The 20,259-nt window shown below is 43.7% G+C and overlaps 2 protein-coding genes across 3 annotated transcripts in view; one reads left to right on the forward strand and one right to left on the reverse strand.

The window, feature by feature from the left end:
- On the reverse strand, nt 1–18,830 carry LOC139578472 (formin-like protein 1). Its single transcript, XM_071406113.1, has 25 exons — nt 18,654–18,830; nt 10,784–10,867; nt 10,078–10,164; nt 9,761–9,834; nt 9,300–9,383; nt 7,522–7,665; nt 7,258–7,369; nt 7,094–7,170; nt 6,776–6,869; nt 6,188–6,262; nt 5,970–6,080; nt 5,691–5,840; nt 5,446–5,547; nt 4,788–5,328; nt 3,754–3,878; nt 3,296–3,498; nt 2,855–3,089; nt 2,688–2,756; nt 2,496–2,576; nt 2,123–2,252; nt 1,839–2,002; nt 1,609–1,710; nt 954–1,058; nt 648–744; nt 1–398 (listed from the first exon to the last, which is right to left on the reverse strand). The coding sequence occupies exons 1-25, from the start codon at nt 18,828–18,830 to the stop codon at nt 334–336; spliced, it is 3,288 nt and encodes a 1,095-aa protein (XP_071262214.1). The 3' UTR covers nt 1–333.
- Nucleotides 18,706–20,259, forward strand: part of LOC139578490 (max-like protein X) — a 10,689-nt gene continuing 9,135 nt past the window's right edge. Inside the window, exon 1 of one of the 2 annotated variants that reach the window (XM_071406156.1) lies at nt 18,706–18,845. The gene's annotated coding sequence lies outside the window, so the exon portion shown is untranslated. Of the gene's footprint in view, nt 18,862–20,259 lie in introns of both variants that reach the window. The other variant, XM_071406166.1, reaches the window with a different exon arrangement.

The following is a 20,259-nucleotide window of genomic DNA, read 5'->3' on the forward strand; positions in this document are numbered from 1 at the left end:
TGTGAAACTTGTTTTTTTAATTAAAAAAATGTACTCATTAAAAGACGAACGGAACAAAAACTTCAAAGTTATTTTAAAAAGCTAAATGGATAAAAACACACCAATGTACTTGTATGTTACACATTTGCTCATGACGTATAGTTACAGAGTCAATTCATACTGTTGTTTAAATGTGTATTGATAGGTAAAAGGCCATATCATCTTCAGTACTAATGTAGGTGTATTGTGTAAGTACAGTACAGGTATGCATTTGTGTTCTGTGTATGCATACACGTTGACATTGAGTGTGTACAGTAATCTCAGTGGAGTTGTGGGTCTTGGAGCTGGAGTTGTTCAGGTGTCTTGACGCGGTGCTGGTCTCCGTCCATCTGTTGCTCTGAACGGTGAGTTCCTCAGGTCTGGGACAAAGCACATAGACACAACCACTGAAACTTAGCAAGGGGTATCTATCTCCGATTGTGTCGGGGAAAAGTGTGATAATGATTTACATACATATAAAGCATTCATGTATTTTATAGTGCCTTATAGCCCACTCATAATGTGCTATGGCATTGACTATAAGCATTCTTACCTCTGTTTTATATATCATAAACTACAATATAAGACTATAGTGCACAATGTATTCTATCCGTAGTGGTTTGTCATACCTGTGATGATGTCCTCCAGGGCCCCATCCTTCACCTGAGGCTTCACCTGCCTCTTCTTCAGCTCCGCTATCAGGTCCATCTTGGGCATCATGGGAGACTGGCAGGTGTCAAAGGGTAAAGCTGACACATTGGCATATGAGGTATGGACCACACTAGAATGACTAGTCACTGGTCGATCAGTCATAAGGGAAGCTACAAAACGATAGTACTCCATCTCCACCTCCTTTTTTAACTGACTGTATGGAATGTAGAGATTGTGGTAGATTGAGTTGGTATGGGGCATCGGTCTATAGTCTATTGTCCTACCTTGTGTCCTGCAGCCTCTTTCTTTCTAGGGGAGGGAGACTCTGCTTGGTTCTCACTGCTCTGGGCCTCCAGTCTCTTCTTCTGTTCATTATCCTTCTCTGCTTGCTGTGTGGGACACACACACAAAACAGGTCATTAGAGGTCCAACACAGCCGTTTAATCTCAATATCAAATCATTTCTGAGCAACAATTAAGTACCTTGCTGTGATTGTTTTCAATTCAAATGGTAAAATAAACAAAAATAGCTTCTTAGCTAAATGCTATTTCTCAAGCAAGAATTGTGCTTGGGCTGTCTAGACGTGGTCTGAGAGAGGGCCCTAACTGGAGGAGCCTAATAGGAGGAACGTGTAACCTGAAAACTAGCTGTAATTGGCAGAGAGGAGGGCAAATTTTCTTTGTTATTGGTCTATTAACTTACCAGGTGGTCCAAAACCCCCACCCGACCATGCCAAACAGCTCTTACACCAAAAGTGCATTATCGTAATTTTCACAGTATTATTCAAACCTCATAGTGTGGAAAATATATATAAAACAGGAAAATCACGTTTTTGACTGCACTGCCCCTTTAACAAACATGCATATAAATACAAAATGCACAAGTTAAACATAATGAGCTATTTCCTTATCCTTTCCCATTATGGGGGCACCACCTCACCTTATAGGCCTTCATGAAGCGGACAAACAGAGGGAAAAACATGGAGGGTTGTGTGGTCTTGGGGTTCTCTCCGAAATACTCCACCACCGAGCCATACGCCTCCTAGTGGAGGAGGTGAGAGAGGAAGAGGAGGAGAGATGACGCTCACACTAAAATATGTATTGAACATCTTCTGTGGAATTATGTGTGTTGGATGTGTCTATTAAGTTCAAATGTTATGGGATTCCAACCTGAGCCGTTTTGCTGTCTTTGAGTAACGAGTCCAGTAATTCACTGTTTGTCTTGACAAAGTCCTTCAGCACTATGTTGTCTTCCTGCACCAGGAACTCCTTCTTGGTCACTTCCATTCCCCTCTCCAGAGAGCGGATATCCTGAAGAATACTGTCCAGAGACACTGAAACACACAAACACAGGAGAGAAACAGGGCGTCAGTTATTCTCACTATGAAGGGCTGTACTTTTTTCAAGCTGTGTGCACATGTGTGCGCGTGCAACCGTTGATTGCATTCCCGCACCTAGGCCAGCCTTGTCCACAAAGTGCAGCTCAGTGTGGAAGTTGTTGAGTTCAGGGTATTTCTCCTGGACGATGCTGGAGATGAAGTGTAGCAGGGTCTGGGAGCGGTCTGTAGACTTGGTGTCCAGCAGCTAACAGGACAGAGACAAGGAGAGGGACAGATGGAGTCATCTCCCAAAGATGGACTGGCCTGCCTATCAAGATACCATAGCGCCCTCAACAGTCCAGAACCTTGCTTTAGCTAATAGCGACTTATTTATCGCTATAGAGTTTAAGCCATACTATTTCAAGCCAGTTAATCTCTACCTTAGTGATGGTTCTATTCATATTAAACAAGGGAAACAATTTTGCCTCAAGAGCAGAGGGGTACTCACCAGGTCCAGACTCTGCAGGCGGAACCCATAGGCTGCACCCCTCTTACTGCTGTTCATGTAGTTCCCAAAGGCTAGGATGATCTGTAGAGGAGGAGCCAGATACAGAATGTGTTACATAGACAGTGCAGGCCTGTTTAAAGAGGCTCTCTGAATGGAGGTTAGCAGTGACGGACAGGGATGCCCTCCACTCACCTCTAACATCTTCTTCAGCTTGGCCGAGGACTTAATGGACATGGATGCTGTGATCATGGAGTTCAGTTGCTGTAGGTGAGATTATGAGTGACTATAGTATCAGATACTGAAGAAAGTCATTGTTGTACAGATACAATTTCATTGTCTGTCCTGAGCAACTGACTTACCGGCTGCAGACGTTTGACGCTCTCGGGGAAGTTGCCCATGAAGGTGAGGGTGCTGATTCGCTGGGCCAGACGGGGGATCTTCCCAAAGCGCATCATGAAGCGGTCCTCCTCTGCCAGATCATCCAGCGGACGGCCCTCCTTCTCATAGTTCTGGAGGAGCTTCAGCTCGTAGTCTGACGGGACAAACCTCTCCAGCAGCTCCAGGAAGTCCAGCCCCAACGCCTGCTGGTCATACCTGGAGAGAAGGAGGGAAAGGAGGAGGGAGGGAGAGAAGTAAGATAGTAAGGAAGGGACAAAAGAAGAGTGTTAGGGGAAGGTGGGATGAGGAGAAAGAGAATGAAGGGATTAAAGAGAACAAAAAAGGCATAAAGAAATTAAATGAGTGAGAGAAATATGTTTACTAAGGAAAGGAACAGAATAGGAGCAGATATAGTTCCATACGTCTCTATAGCTGTGCAGATGTCTGCGGGGCTCCTGCCTCCCTTGCGTAGCGTGATGGCCAGGTTCTTGGCCTTGTTGCCCTCGATCAGGTTGACCTTGCTGGGGGCCTTTTGGGCCACTTTGACCTTAAGAGTGGACAGAGCTGCTGGAGGACCCTGGGCCTTGGTCTTAAACTGCTCCTCAAACGCCTCCATGTTCAGCTCCTGACACAACACGCAGAGATGGTTAGAGAGGGAGGGTAAGGAGGGGAGAGAGAGAAAGGGGGAGAGAGAGGAGGGAGGTTAAGGAGGAAGAGATAGAGAGAGAGAGAGAGAGAGAGAGAGAGAGGAGCGGAAAAGGGTCAGGAAGAGGGGAGGAGAGGAAAGTGGAAAAAGGGGGTCAGAGGGAAGGTGAGAAAAGGGAGAATGGAAGAGTAGAGTTCACTCAGCATTAGTATCTGTGTGGAGGTTTGGTCTTACCCCTAAGACCTGCTCGTCGTCCAGCTCGTGGAAGACCGTGCCAGTCACCTGGTTGGGCTTCAGTGCCTGCCAGTTGAGCAAAGGCATCCGGAACTTAGTCTGGATGGGTTTCCTGCTTTTACCTCCTGAGAGAAAGAGAGAGAGTAGGAGAGAGAATCAATCACAGTTGTCAATCGCCAGTGCACTCATTTCACCCTTCAGCAAATTGGACGTATACAAATTCATGAGATTGACTGACAATCTGATTAGCATAGAGCTCTCTCCTATTTGACCTCTCACACCCTAATCTCTTTAATCTCTCCTCTATATTCATGATCTCCCCTCTCAATTTTCTAATCTCTGCTGTAGATCGCTACTGGAGGGGAATAGGTGGAATGGTATCAAATACATTAAACACATGGTTTCCACATTTTTGATGCCATTCCATTCGCTCAGTTCCAGACATTATTATGAGCCGTCCTCCCCTCGGCAGCCTCCACTGATATACGCATGTAACTGCCAGAATAATGGAAACACTTAAGATACAAAGTATATTGAAAGCAGGTGCTTCCACACAGGTGTGGTTCCTGAGTGAATTAAGCAATGAACTTCCTATTATGCTTATGGTCATATATAAAAATGCTGGGCAGGCCATTATTTTGGCCATTATTTTGGCTACCAAGGCTATGCCCCCATATGATGACAATGCCCCTATCTACAGGGCACGAATGGTCACTGAATGGTTTGATGAACAATGTAAATCATATGCCATGGCTTTTCAGTCCCCAGATCTCAACCCAATTAGACACTTATGGGAGATTCTGAAGTGGCTCCTAAGACAGCATTTTCCACCACATCAACAAAACACAAAATGATGGAATTTCTCGTGGAAGAATGGTGTCGCATCCCTCCAATAGAGTTCCAGACACTTGAAGAATTTATTCCAAAGTGCATTGAAGCTGTTCTGGACCTATTAAGACACTTGATGTTGGTGTTTCCTTTATTTTGGCAGTTACCTGTATATCTCTAATGAAAGCAGTTAAGAGTCACCTTACCGGCTTGGCTGTCTCCAGAAGGTGGGCCTCCTGGTGGGGGCGGAGGTCCAGCGCCGGGTGGAGGAGGAGGTGGGGGCGGACCTCCCCTGGGAGGAGGGGGAGGAGGACGGGGAGGTGGGTCACCAGAGCCAGGCAGGGGAGGAGGAGGAGGAGGTGGAGGGGGTGGGGGAGCAGGTCCACCAGGCCCAGGAGGTGGAGGGGGAGGAGGAGGGGGGACAGAAGAGATGGCTGAGGAGGGAGTGGCATCAGGGACGTCTAGGCCAGGGGCAGTGGGACCAGTGGAGCTGAGCAGAGGCTCAGAGGCTGGGGCGGGGGCGTACTCGATGATGGTGACAGGCACCACCTGGAGGTCTAGGGCCCCAGAGGGGGTGCGTCCCAGGCGGATCAGCCCACGGTCCTGCAGCTCCTGCACCTTGAGTTCCAGCTCAGAGGAGGGCTGGCTTAGACGCTCTCTGTCCCGCTCCCTCTCCTGGCTCATCTCCCTCTCCCTCTCTCTCTGCTGCAGAGAACTGACCTGGGAACAGGAGTCCCGCAGGCTCTCCTGTCAGTCGCACACACACAAAGGCAAGGTAAAGTTATTATCACACAACCACACACATACCTTTCTGTCTGATACACTATATGGTAAACAGTCCACAGTTCATTGTACAGTGCAGACCTTGAGCAGCTCTGTCTCCTTGGTGGCTTGGAGGAGCTGTTTCTCCAGTTCAGCCATCCTCTCTGCAGACTGGCTCTCAATCTCCTCTAGCCTGGCACTCAGCTACAAAACCACAACACGACATGACACAACACGACAACACAACATTCGGAGGTCACAGACAGAGACATAAAGTAATTGCTGGCATTTTTTAAATGTGTGATTTGAATGAATGAGACTGTGTGTGTACAGTGTGTATCACTGACCTGTGAGTTGTGCTCCTGCAGTTCGTCCACATGCTCCAGCACCCCGCCCCTGTTCTCTGCATCCTCCAGCAGAGCCCCCACATCAAACACGTTGTCCAGGTAGGCCTGGATCTGAACCTGCAGCTTCTCACTCTCTGTCTGCTTCAGAGACTGACACACACACACACACATGATCGTCGTTACCCTGACGGTTTCTTTTCAGTTTTAAGGAGTTGGTTTTGCGGTTGTGACGGTTCCATTTTCCAACAATGAGATGAGAAGGATAAATGGAGAGTTTACCTCTAAGTACTGGTCCAGTCCGTGGTGAGTGAACTCATATTGCAGGTGCACACGGAAGTTCATATTCTCCACCGAATGCACCACAATGTTAATGAACTGCATGGAGGCCACCTGAAGAGAGGGATCATCATATTTGATCTTTAACCTTTCAGAACCACACTGTGAGTAAATGCAAACACATCAGCCAGGAGACTTAAAGCCGTTTTGTGTCCACGTACCATGAAGTCAACGTTGCTGTCGTCGTTACTAAAGTACTCCATCAGTTTCTCGAAGCGGTTCTTCTCTCCGCTCACCTGAGTGAAAGGACATGGGGAAAGACGTTCCTTGTTTCAGTGACACAGTCATGCACTTCAACAGATGTCCACACGAGTGTGTAGGTTTTACTACTTGCTACAGTGTGTTTTTGTATTCATAGAAAGCTGATCAAATTGGTCCACTTCTGCTTTAAACATTTCTAACATTAAATCTATTATTAGTCGTGATGGTCACCAATATGGAAAGTCTATATCGATATCAGTTGAATATTTTCAGACTACATAACAGTTGTATAAAGGGGCCTTTCAGTATGGTGAGGACTGGTTACGCACTCACAACATGATGTCTTCGTGTGAGTGTGTGTTTTAGAGTTCTAAGTGTGCTCGGTGTGACTAAGACAGGGTGTGTCGTGTATCAGTCATGAGATTACTTAGAAGAGAGAAATCTTGGTCCCGAGAACACACAAATGAGTAGGCTAAGGTGAGATGACACAGTACATATTGGTAAAGTAAAGTCTGCTATAGTGTGGCTAAGATTGGTAAATGCTTCACCTCCTTGAGGTTGTCGAAGGCGGCGAGAATGATGTCATGACCGCCCCTCACAAGACACACAGCAGCCAACAGCTCCAACACCAGGGCTTTGGTTCTGTAGAGACCAGGAATATAATACCACATCACACACACACACATCACACACACATGCACAAGCATGCACACACACATCACACACACATGCACAAGCATGCACACACACACACACACATGCACAAGCATGCACACACACATCACACACACATGCACAAGCATGCACACACACATCACACACACATGCACAAGCATGCATGCACACACACACACAGGTGATCATACCTGGGGTTCTTGTTGTTGAGACTGAGAGTGATCTCGTTGACGCAGCGTGGGTGAGTCATAACTTGGTTGAAGCCCGACTGAAAAAGTGATCATTAGCGTTGGAATTTCACAATTTCGCACTCCATATCACAGTCATGCCCACACACCACACAACACACACACACCTGGTAGTTCATGATGGCACGCAGACACATGATGCACACATGGACGTCGTCCCTCTGACTGGCCAATCGAGAGATCTTCTGAGTTCTCCTACTCTGGGCCAGAGAGGTTATGCTGCAAAGGAGATATTGAGAGGATGGAGGAGATGGTGGTCACTGGTCAGAAGGTCCCACTTTGCAGTAGAACATTTTTTGGTGAGATTTATCCTGTGGTCTCTAAGGCTTGCTGAGTGAGACTCGGGTCTCATAACGGCTGATGGTTCTTACCGTACGGTCAGGGCGCGGGCTGCTCTGGTCATGCCGTGTGTAGGGGAGCTTCCTGTACTCTTATTCAGGTCCTCCATGGACCTCTCCGCTGGCTTCCCTCTCTCTGACAGTGTTCCCCCATTCTCAGCACCCTCCAAGTCAAACCTATAGACACATTACCAAGTACACAAACATATAGTCACATATAGATAATCAAACATTAAATCTACAGTACCAGTCAAAAGTTTGGACACACCTACTCATTCAAGGGTTTTTCTTTATTTTTACTATTTTCTCCATTGTAGAATAATAGTGAAGATATCATAACTATGAAATAACACAAATGGAAACATGTAGTAACACCCTTTGCCTTGATGACAGCTTTGCACACTCTTGGCATTCTCTCAACCAGCTTCATGAGGTAGTCACCTGGAACGCATTTCAATGAACAGGTGTGCCTTGTTAAAAGTTAATTTGTGGAATTTCTTTCCTCAATGCGTTTGAGCCAATCAGTTGTGTTGTGACAAGGTAGGGATGGTATACAGAAGATAGCCCTATTGGGTAAAATACCAAGTCCATATTATGGCAAGAACAGCTCAAATAAGCAAAAAGAAACGACAGTCCAGCATTACGTTAAGACATGGTCAGTCATTACAGAAAATGTCAAGATCTTTGAAAGTTTCTTCAAGTGCAGTCGCAAAAACCATCAAGCGCTATGATGAAACTGGCTCTCATGAGGACTTCCACAGGAAAGGAAGACCCAGAGTTACCTCTGCTGCAGAGGATAAGTTCATTAGAGTTAACTGCACCTCAGATTGCAGCCCAAATAAATGCTTCACAGAGTCCAAGTAACAGACACATCTCAACATCAACTAGTCAGAGGAGACTGCGTGAATCAGGCCTTCGTGGTCGAATTGCAGCAAAGAAACCACTACTAAAGGACAGCAATAATAAGAAGACTTGCTTAGGCCAAGAAACACAAGCAATGGACATTAGACCAGTGGAAATCTGTCCTTTGGTCTGATGAGTCCAAATGTGAGATTTTTGGTTCCAACCGCCGTGTCTTTGTGAGACGCAGAGTAGATGAATGGATGATCTCCGCATGTGTGGTTCCCACCGTGAAGCATAGCGGAGGAGGTGTGATGGTGTGGGGGTGCTTTGCTGGTGACACTGTCTGTGATTTATTTAGAATTCAAGGCACACTTGACCAGCATGGCTACCACAGCATTCTGCAACGATGCGCTATCCCATCTGGTTTGCGCTTAGTGGGACAATCATTTGTTTTCAACAGGACGATGACTTAAGACACACCTCCAGGCTGTGTAAGGGCTATTTGACCAAGAAGGAGAGTGATGGTGCTGCATCAGATGACCTGGCCTCCACAATCACCCAACCTCAACCCAATTGAGATGGTTTGGGATGAGTTGGACCGCAGAGTGAAGGAAAAGTAGTCAACAAGTGTTCAGCATCTGAGAACTCCTCCAAGACTGTCGGAAAAGCATTCCTCGTGAAGCTGGTTGAGAGAATGCCAAGAGTGTGCAAAGCTGTCATCAAGGCAAAGGGTGACTACTTTGAAGAATCTAAAATCTATTTTGATTTGTTTAAAACTTTTTTCGTTTCCATGTGTTATTTCATAGTTTTGATGTCTTAACTATTATTCTACAATGTAGAAAATAGTAAAAATAAAGAAAAACCCTTGAATGAGTAGGTGTATCCAAACTTTTGACTGGTACTGTATGTCTCATTGATACTGTATGGGATTCTGTTAAGACAGACGGGGAGGCTGCAGGGATACTCACGAAGCGTCACACTGGGCGTAGGACAGGTAATCCACCAATACATCCAAACCCTGGTTCTCTTCATTCAGAAACTCCTGGGCCCAGCTATATAGAGAGAAAGAGAATTAGAACACGATACTACTTTAAGGACACTTGAGTCAGTCGTACTGACTGATGGGATAACTGTGGGACCAGTCCTGGTCAAACCTAACATAGCAGGCGTAAAATAAACGCCTGAAACTAGATCCCCTACATACTGGTCTTGACGAGAAGAAGAAAGAAAAAAAAACTGTGAGGGGAGGTTCTCATCTGCACTGTTCAACCAATCCAGTAACTGTGGAGGAGAAGTTAAGATAGAGTGTCGCCTTATTAACGTCCAAAAGCGGAAATTGCGTCACAGGCTCTCTTTCCATTTCCCATGAAAACCGGAACACCTGGTTATTGGGGACTCGGCAGAGGCTAATCCTGGTCCAGTCACTCACCCAATATGATTAGTGCGGAGGGAGATCTCCAGCTCTCTCAATACCTGGGTGGACTCCTGGACCCGCCTCTTGAACTGAAATAGGCCAAAACCACACAGAGAAGCTCTATGAATGAAGGAAACGCACAAACCTTTATATCAGTAGTTCAGAAGTTGTTCTAAAGAGACTGGCCTTATATTATTGGCTTAACGGCTTTGTCATAAAATGCAAAGACATACTACTACTGTAGATGTAATATTGGTATCCCATTGTTCCAAAACACGCATATTTAGTTCTTGATATCCCTGGCTACGGGGGGGGGGGTACTGTACACCCACCCTGCGGGTCACTCCTCCTTGGTCCTGATAGAAGCTCTTGATCTTGGTCAGATAGGTAGAGGGAGGGTTCTTCACCTGGAACCGCTCCTGACCACACAGAATGGAGGGAGGAAGGAGAAGGGGATGAGGGGATGAGGGGGAGTGAGAAGACAAATGACACAGTCAAACACAACGAGCACCGCAAACCACCCTGTTACCATGCCAACCTGCTGAAGGAAAACGTGCTTACCACAGGAACCCATCAGAGGTGTAGTGTTTTGCTAGAAGACTATATGACCTTTTTGCACTCTAACCTACATTACATATCGGCAACCGAACACCAGCAATACACATTTCTTTTTCTTTACGATTATTTCCGTATGCTGTGTTTTTAGAACACTTAATCTCAGATACAATCATGGGTTACTCTTTATTTTAACGGTCGGTAATAAACCATTTATAAGGCATTTACAAAAAGATTACACACCATTTATGGTTAGGGTTAGGTATGGGTTAGGGTTAAATAGGGCTCGCTTTAGATTAGGGACTGCAAAAATACCTTACTTATGATTAGTAAATGGTTTATAAATGTGGGAGTAATGATTAATAAATGGTTTATTACGGACCGTTGAAATAAAGCGTTACCCAATCATGTAGAACTGTGTATGTACTAGTGCATGAACCAATCACCCCATATAAGGCGCCCAACAAGACGTAATGCTCTTACCTGATCACAGATCAGCTCCCACTTCTTGTCATTGTCATACTGACTCAACAGCTTCAGCTTGTCTGGAGGCAAGTTCATATAGCTCTGAGAACAGAATAAGGTGCACTTCAAAAACCTACATCAATAATGACATGAAATTGTTACTGTGATTACAACTGGGGCCTTTGGGGATCTTGTATTTAAATGAACTCTGAGCGGTCTACAATGGCATGTTACTCAGTAGACTTCAATTAAGCAGTGCCTGCATAATAATATCATCTTAAATAAGACTTTTCTTTCATTTCTTCCTTCACTACCAACCAGCCAAAGCTCTTGTGCACATTGTCATAACGCTTCCTGTTCATGCCATGCTGTTCAAATGTGATCAGAAACACCAGATGTCCCCACCAGAGGTATTAGTGAACGCTATCATCATCCTACACTGCGGAGATGACTCACTGTTTACATGTATTGCTGGTAACTAATGGAAACCATCTGCGAGCATGTATCAGGTCTAGTCATGAGCATTTTCAAACACATACAGATAATGCTTCTCCATTCATCATTGAACGTAGTGGGCCTATACAGTAGTCGTTTCGCCATGATCTGTTTGAGTGAGTTGCAAGTGGATTTAACCTGATTGATTCAATAGTTATTCGTCTCTATGACAGGTGAACCACGTGGCCCTTTCTACAAGAAAATATGGTGTGTTTATATCACGAGAAGCTGATTCAACTCTGTCATGCCTATTGATTAACATGGGAAAATACAATATATTTTTTAAGCATCATTCTCATGTGACACGACACACACAATAACCCCATAGATGTTGCCGGCCAAACTACCCGCTAATGAAAGCTGTTTATTTAAGGCATCTAAGACGAGCGATGTTTTAGTTGAGGCAGTCTTGGGCCTACTAAGAAAGGGTGTGGACTGTGGTTAGATATGCAGAATTTAACGTTCTCAAGCGACAGTTTGTGGCTTCCTCTTTACACGTTAACAAACCCATGTGTGCCCCAGTCAACATGGGCTTTGCTGGGGACATAGCTATAGAGTTTGGGTGGGGTACAGTATGGGAGGGACCGATGGTGGATTTTGAAGGACAAAGACTAGCAACAGAAAACTAAATGTACTCAATGTGTATGTGAATATGTGTTGTACATACACATGAGGTTACTCATACACACATACCCACTCAGAAAGACATATAGTATTGTACACATTAACGCACGCGCACACACACACACCTACATTTTTGAGTATGTGTCGTTCCATTTGAGGCCGGTTGGATGTACTGCCAAATTCTGTAAAACGACGTTGGAGGCGGCTTATGGTAGAGAAATGAACATTAAATTCTCTGGCAACAGCTCTGTTGGACATTCATGCAGTCAGCATTCCAATTACACCCTCCCTCAAAACATGTGGCATTGTGTTGTGGGACAAAACTGCACATTTTAGAGTGGCCTTTTGTTGTCCCCAGCACAAGGTGCACCTGTGTAATGATCATGCTGTTTAATCAGCTTCTTGATATGCCACATCTGTCAGGTGGATGGATTATCTTGGCAAAGGAGAAATGCTCACTAACTGCTTGCAACCCAACTTCTTACAAGTTCTGTTAAATCCAGCGATATAAAATGGATCTCTATTGCTGACAGAGATATTATCATCAGTCAGTTTACAGATGACACCACCCTTTTTTTGAAAGTCACTGACCAGATTCCTAGAGCAGTCGACGTGATAAATACTTTTTCCAAAGCATCTGGTCTTTGCCTAAACCTTAATAAGTGTGAATTGTTTGCTGTTAAAGACCGTGTGATACCCTCTATTTGCAATATTCCAGTCAAGGAAGAAGTAACATACCTTAGGATTACCATATCTAAGGACCAACAGGAAAGATGCTCATTAAATTTCATACCTATTATGGAAAAAACAAAAAGAAGTTGAACCATTGGTTGCAGAGGGATTTATCCTTGAAAGGTTGAGTATTGCTTTCTAAAGCTGAAGGTATCTCCAGACTTACTTATGCAGCCCAGTCCCTACATCTTGACAAAGAAATAGGTAAAGCTGTTGACCAGACGCTTTTCAACTTCGTCTGGAAAAATCGTACACATTATATTAGGAAATCTGTCGTTATGAACACATATGAATATGGTGGTGCCATTTTTTCATTTTTTTCCTACTTTGAATAATAGTGATAAATTGGGCTAAACATTTCTTAAAGAATTCTTAAGGAATTTCATCACTCATTATATCTTCTCCCATTTTGGTGGCTTCAATTTATGTTACTTTGTAACTATAACATTGATAAGATTCCTACAAAATTTGTATTCTTAGCGTGGTCGTTAATATATAAAAATAATTGTTCATCGCATAGGTATTTCATTTGGAACAATAAGGATATTTTGTATAGAAACAAGTCTTTATTTTTTAAAGAACTGGTTTAATAACAGAAACAGACATTTGCATCCTGCAGCACAAACTCCAAAAAGTTCTGGGACACTGTAAAGTCCATGGAGAATAAGAGCACCTCCTCCCAGCTGCCCACTGCACTGAGGCTAGGAAACACTGTCACCACCGATAAATCCACGATAATTGAGAATTTCAATAAGCATTTATCTATGGCTGGCCATGCTTTCCACCTGGCCACCCCTACCCTGGTCAACAGCTCTGCACCCCCCACAGCAACTTTCCCAAGCCTCCCCCATTTATCCTTCACCCAAATCCAGATAGTTGATGTTCTGAAAGAGCTGCAAAATCTGGACCCCTACAAATTAGCCGGGCTAGACAATCTGGACCCTCTCTTTCTAAAATGATCAGCCGAAATTGTTGCAACCCCTATTACTAGCCTATTCAACCTCTCTTTCGTATCGTCTGAGATCCACAAAGATTGGAAAGCTGCCGCAGTCATCCCCCTCTTCAAAGGGGGAGACACTCTAGACCCAAACTGCTACAGACCTATATCTATCCTACCCTGCCTTTCTAAGGTCTTCGAAAGCCAAGTTAACAAACAGATCACCGACCATTTCGAATCCCATCTTCTCAGCTATGTAATCTGGTTTCCAAGCTGGTCATGGGTTCACCTCAGCCACGCTCAAGGTCCTAAACGATATCAAAACCTCCATCGATAAGAGACAATACTGTGCAGCTGTATTCATAGACCTGGCCAAGGCTTTCGACTCTGTCAATCACCACATTCTTATCGGCAGACTCAACAGCCTTGGTTTCTCAAATGATTACCTCGCCTGGTTCACCAACTACTTCTCAGAGTTCAGTGTGTCAAATCGAAAGGCCTGTTGTTCGGCACTCTATGGGGGTGCCACAGGGTTAAATTCTCGGGCCGACTCTTTTCTCTGTATACATCAATGATGTCGCTCTTGCTGCTGGTGATTCTCTGATCTACCTCTACACAGACGATACCAGTCTGTATACTTCTGGCCCTTCTTTGGACACTGTGTTAACTAACCTCCAGACGAGCTTCAATGCCATACAACTCTCCTTCCGTGGCCTCCAACTGCTCTTAAATGCAAGTAAAACTAAATGCATGCTCTTCAACCGATCGCTACCAGCACCTGCCCGCCCGTCCAGCATCACTACTCTGGACGGTTCTGACTTAGAATATGTGGACATCTATAAATACCTAGGTGTCTGGTTAGACTGTAAACTCTCCTTCCAGACTCACATTAAGCATCTCCAATCCAAAATTAAATCGGCTTCCTATTTCGCAACAAAGCATCCTTCACTCATGCTGCCAAACATACCCTTGTAAAACTGACTATCCTACCGATCCTTGACTTCGGCGATGTCATTTACAAAATAGCCTCCAACACTCTACTCAGCAAATTGGATGCAGTCTATCACAGTGCCATCCATTTTGTCACCAAAGCCCCATATACTACCCACCACTGCGACCTGTATGCTCTCGTTGGCTGGCCCTCGCTTCATATTCGTCGCTAAACCCACTGGCTCCAGGTCATCTATAAGTCTTTGCTAGGTAAAGCCCCGCATCTCAGCTCACTGGTCGCATTAGCAGCACCCACCCGTAGCACGCCCTCCAGCAGGTATATTTCACTGGTCACCCCCAAAGCCAATTCCTACTTTGGCTGCCTTTCCTTCCAGTTCTCTGCTGCCAATGACTGGAACGAATTGCAAAAATCACTGAAGCTGGAGACTCATATCTCCCTCACTAACTTTAAGCACCAGCTGTCAGAGAAGCTCACAGATCACTGCACCTGTACATAGCCCATCTGTAAATAGCCCATCCAACTACCTCATCCCCATACTGTTATTTATTTATTTTGCTTCTTGCACCCCAGTATCTCTACTTGCACATTCATCTTCTGCACATCTATCACTCCAGTGTTTCATTGCTAAATTGTAATTATTTTGCCACTATGGCCTATTTATTGCCTTACCTCCCTTATCTTACCTCATTTGCACACACTGTATATAGACTTTTTTTCTATTGTGTTATTGACTGTTTGTTTGTTTATTCCATGTGTAACTCTGTGTTGTTGTTTGTGTCGCACCGCTTTGCTTTATCTTGGCCAGGTCGCAGTTGTAAATGAGAACTTGTTCTCAACTAGCCTACCTGGTTAAATAAAGGTTAAATAAAAAAATTAACATTTGCATATCCTGCTGGTGAGTCAACTTTTTAATGCAGAAGGATCGTTACTCAATTATGAGGATTTTTTTTCTCGTTACAATATCCCTGTTACACCTAGAGAGTTCGCCATAGTCTTTGATGCTATTCCATCTGGAACTCTCATGTCGTTTAGAGGTGTAACCAGACCTCACCTACTTGACCTACCCTCTCTTAATCCAGTAGACTCTCCAATAGGAGAAATGTGTTTCTCCTTGCTCCCTCAGAACAACAGATCTATACGTGCTTTATTTCAAAGGGATATTGTATCCATTCCTTATGTCACAACTTACTGGAATACATTTGTCAATAATATCTGTTAGACAAAAGTCTGGTTATTACCACACAAATACCTGCTTGTTAACAAGGTCAAAGAGATCTCTTTCAGAATGAGCCATAAGTATTACCCTACGAATCATTACCTGAAGAAACTTTAAAAAGACATTAACATTAACTGTACTTTTTGTGTTGAGCATCCAGAAACAGTTCTGCATTTATTTTGGAATTGTCTACATGTAAAGAAATTATGGCAAGATATTCATACTTTATAATTGTTAATATTCTTGATGACTTTTGTTTTTTTATGGGAGAATGTGCTGCTCGGTTTCCTTAACTATAATCAAATGTCATATTCATAAATGTAAATTCACTAATAAAAAAACACTCCTCCGTGTTTTCTATAAGGAATTCGAGCAGTACATTAAGACCATTCTACATTCTTTTAATAAGAAAGTTGTCAAAACAATCAATTTGTGTGTATGTTTTAAGGTCTTTGTATAATCTATCATTTGTTGTAATACCTAGCATATGTTTTCATTGTCTGTTTGTATACTTCTTGTATGTATACTGATTTTTCTGCCATAAAAAAAAATAAAAAAGACATGCTCACTAACAGGGATGTAAACAAATTTGTGCACAAAATTTGAGAGAAATAAGCTTTTTGTGCATATTTCTGGGATATTTTATTTCAGCTCATGAGAAATGGGACCAAAACTTTACATGCTGCGTTTATATTTTTGTTCAGTATAAAAATGCTTTAATTTTCGCATATCTCAGACCCTATTTTACATAATCTGAGGTGTTTGAGTTGTGCCCGCCATCGGTTGAGACACAGCATACTCTTAAATATGTTTATATTCACTCATAAAAATAAATCAAGGAATTATAACATAGTTACAATCCCTGTTTGTAAGCTTTTAAATGATTTCAAACGCAACTGTTTAACTTTTCCAGTGAAGAAGACATGGATGTCTCATGGTAGGGTGGGGTATGCAAAATGGGTCAACTTTGAGCTCTTCCATCTCCTAAATCTTTTGGCACTCAGGTCCGAAAAGTTACTTTCTGACCACTTCTACCATAGGAAAATATGTATAGAAAGTTTAGTTGAAATCAAAAGGGGTGTGGTCAAAAGTGATTGAAATCAAATGGAACAACCCATATCTCCATTTAGAGACCCTATATGGGTACCACAGTATGAGTCATAATACCCATAAAACCTATCAGTCAAACAAGGAAATGGTTCCAATCGTTTTTACACTATTCATTTTTCCCATGGGGGATTTTAGAAACACTTTAATGCTAATTAGCTGCTAATTGGGCTATCATACAGAACTACAAATGCCATGATGATCTGGACGAGACCGCCGAATCGAGGCAAAGGTAAGAATCTCTGGATTAACTATCTAATGTTAGCTACATTTTAAAATTAATAAACTGGCTACATTTCGTTAAATTGATAATTATTTGAATGGTCTTGTGCAAGTTTTAAATTGACACAATACCTGTTAGCAAAAGTGTCAGCTAGAGATGAAGTGCAGGAGTTTGCTGGGATTTGTAGTCTTGCATGATGTCTACTTTGATGCTAATTAGCATTTTCTAATCTGAGAGTAAATAGAGCCGAATATATTGATAAAAGTCACCTTGTCCGAGAGAGATTTTTACACGGTTATCAAAACGTCACGCCAGGGTAAGCCTACACAAAACACAGCCCTTATTTTAAGTGTTTCTAAAATTCCCTATGAGAAAAATGAATGATGGAAAAATTATTGGAACCATTTTGCTGTTTGACCGCTAGGTTTTATGGGTATTATGACACTTCCGCTGTGGGGCTCTATTTAGACCCGAGGGGAAGTCCTGTTCTCAGTTTCAACAGGTTGTTCCATTCAAAAAAGAAACATTATTACTTAGACCTAATATCTCCTCTCACACATTGCCACATACCTGCTTGTGTGAGTGCTCTAAGTGCCGTATTAGGTCTGTTTAAAATCTAGACTAGAGAAGGTAGCATTTACTGTTGAAAGAAAGAGGAAGTCAGGTCATGCTCTGAAAGAGCAGGCCGGTAGAGAGGACAGTGGGCAGGAAATGGCTTAGGCTAAATAAGTGTCTGTACCACACACATATGAGCTAATAGTTATCACACTGCACAGACAGCCTACATGCATCAGACATAAAAGTAAAAGGTGAAGGTGTATGCATGGAAAGATAGTTTTACTGCCATGATGTCACGTCTTCCGTGTGTCTCCATATCTAGTGCCTAATATGTTTAGCATCACATTTATCAGATGTTTATCTAAATGTGCGATTCAAACTGCTTGCGCTACTCATGATTTACTAATAGTTTCTACAGATAAGGCCTTGTTCCCCTGAGATGTCCTGCTTCTTCTGTAGAAACAGCCATGTATTGGATTGATAGCATTATGTTGTCCTCCTCTGTTAACTGATGGGAAATGACATGTTGAAATATCTGAGAAACCTTTGCCTTCCTGTCTTAGTCTGTTGTCTCTTTCGTGCAAAATCTATTGCTCAATCCAGCACTGTGCCTTTATGGCGTCTCCGGTTCATCTAAGAGGGAGGACTGCAGTCGAAGGTCTATGAGATCATTTGACCACGGGCTGAGCAGACAGGCCGATTTCAAAATATCTAAAATAGGATGTGAGCTTTTGGATGTGGGATTGAGGCCAACAAAATGTCAGCTCTCTTTACTAACATGACTGGCTACAGTGAGAGAGACGGCATTGTTTTTTAACAGGAACTAGAACTACCCTGACAGAATAATTTAAATGTGAAGCTGAATGTATTTTCTCTCAGACATTTGGCACCCAGCATATTTAAGTGAGTGATTTTACCTGTTCCTTTAGATATCAGTGCAATACATACAGTAGGTATGTGATGCATCTAAATTCCTGTGTGATGTGTCTGTATTTCTGTGTGTTGATATGCATGATGTTTCTCCCCTCCTGTCCTGCCACTCACCAGAACCACACTGAAGCGCTCCTCCAGCTCGTCCTCTGGGGGCACGGGCAGCTTGGGGGGAGCAGGCTGCTTCTTCTGCAGGGTCGGGGTGGGGTCACTCAGGCCCGTTCCTGACCCCACAGAGTGCTTGGCCTCCCTGCCATCTGCCTGCTCTATTCCCCCCGCTGCATTCCCCATCACCAACCTGAACAGGTAATCCAGGGGAAAGGTAAAAAACACTCTCTTTTAACTGGAAGTGCTAGTAGGCCTAACTCCTAAACAGACTGAAACTCCAACTCAGACGTCTGCAAACCCGTCCACACTGAAAAAAGTAGCTAGTTAGTTCCAATGTAGGGCAGTCCAATGAATTTCCCCCCAAAAAGAGAAGGTGGATAAAAACAGGTCTTGGAGTCCTTGGTCCTTCAACGTCTCTGTGAGATTTGGCAGGTGGATAGAACAGCCACTGGCCTACTGCAATTGTCTTGGTCCTGAGGTGAGGATGTTTGATGGAGCAACATCGTTCCTCCTTATCCCGTATCTCTTCCACTGTCCTCACTCTCTGCTGGATAACAGGTGTTACTAGGGGGGAAAAAATCGGAACAACTTGAAACCTGAAACGTGGTGCCTGTTGAAGCAAGATGTTGTTTTCACTATTTAATTGTCCATAGTTCCTACAGTGAGCTCATCACAGACAGGCAGGGCACGGGTGTTACAGGAAGGAGAGGGGAGTTTGACGCAGTCGTTGCAACAGAGGCAGAAACCGCATAACCAGAAAAAGCAGAAGAGTAACTTCCTGCTGTGTGTGAGAGAAACAAAACTACAAGGGGGTGGAGTAGGGTGGAGAGAGGAGACTGAGGGAGAAGCAGAGAGGGTGTGGTTGGAGAAGATGGACAAGATACTAAAGTGGAGGGGGTGGGAAAAAGAAGGGATAACGGAAGACTACGTAGGTGTATTGGGCCAATAGTCATATGAGCTAGGAAGTAACTACAGGTATCTGGCATCGTGGATGGTCGGTGCAGGCGAAATGGTAGAGGGTGGATTAAGTAAGGTGTTTTATCATTACTTTCTTGACTTTCCATTGTTAGGAAACCACCACCAGAACATAGCTTGTGGAAATGTGAGTGCAGTTGCGTTTTTACCCAGTTTACCCTCAAAGAACATTCCAAGAGCGCTACCCTGTGTCAGATATTCACATTGCTACTCCTAGTGAAGTCAAGGCAAAATTGCCCATGTTGTTACCATGTGGTGGTGAATCAATTGCTGACAATCAGAACACCAACAAGGTCTTAGTAGACACGTTCTACCAGACCTAATTGATTAATGTCACTGACTGGCCACTCACCAGTGTTGCAAAGCAAAATCAGTTACTGGTTAATAAAAAACGGCAGCAGGCCTACTTCCAGATATGAGGAGCCTATGACTGCGTTCAGACAGGCAGCCCAATTCTGATCTTTTGGCCAATTACATCAGATTTTCATCACATCAGATATTTTTCAGGGCTGATCTGATTGGTCCAAATAGTGAAAGCAATATCAGAATTGTGGAGCCTGTGTAAACGCAACCATATGCCGCGTTCAAAAAACGGGGAACTCTCCGAATTCCGACATGAGTACGCTCAATACAACTG

This window comes from Salvelinus alpinus, chromosome 1, assembly GCF_045679555.1.
Source record: "Salvelinus alpinus chromosome 1, SLU_Salpinus.1, whole genome shotgun sequence".
In the NCBI taxonomy this organism is placed as follows: Eukaryota; Metazoa; Chordata; class Actinopteri; order Salmoniformes; family Salmonidae; genus Salvelinus; species Salvelinus alpinus.

What these genes read in the sequence shown, in the direction of transcription:
- LOC139578472 (XM_071406113.1), bottom strand. Translation starts at nt 18,830, where the DNA reads ATGGGGAATGCAGCGGGGGGAATAGAGCAGGCAGATGGCAGGGAGGCC. An exon ending in CCTTCGACAACCTCAAGGAG is followed by an intron (nt 6,263 to 6,775) that starts GTGAAGCATTTA and finishes CCTTTCACTCAG; the next exon opens with GTGAGCGGAGAGAAGAACCG. An exon ending in AGCTGAAGAAGATGTTAGAG is followed by an intron (nt 2,577 to 2,687) that starts GTGAGTGGAGGG and finishes CCTCCTCTACAG; the next exon opens with ATCATCCTAGCCTTTGGGAA.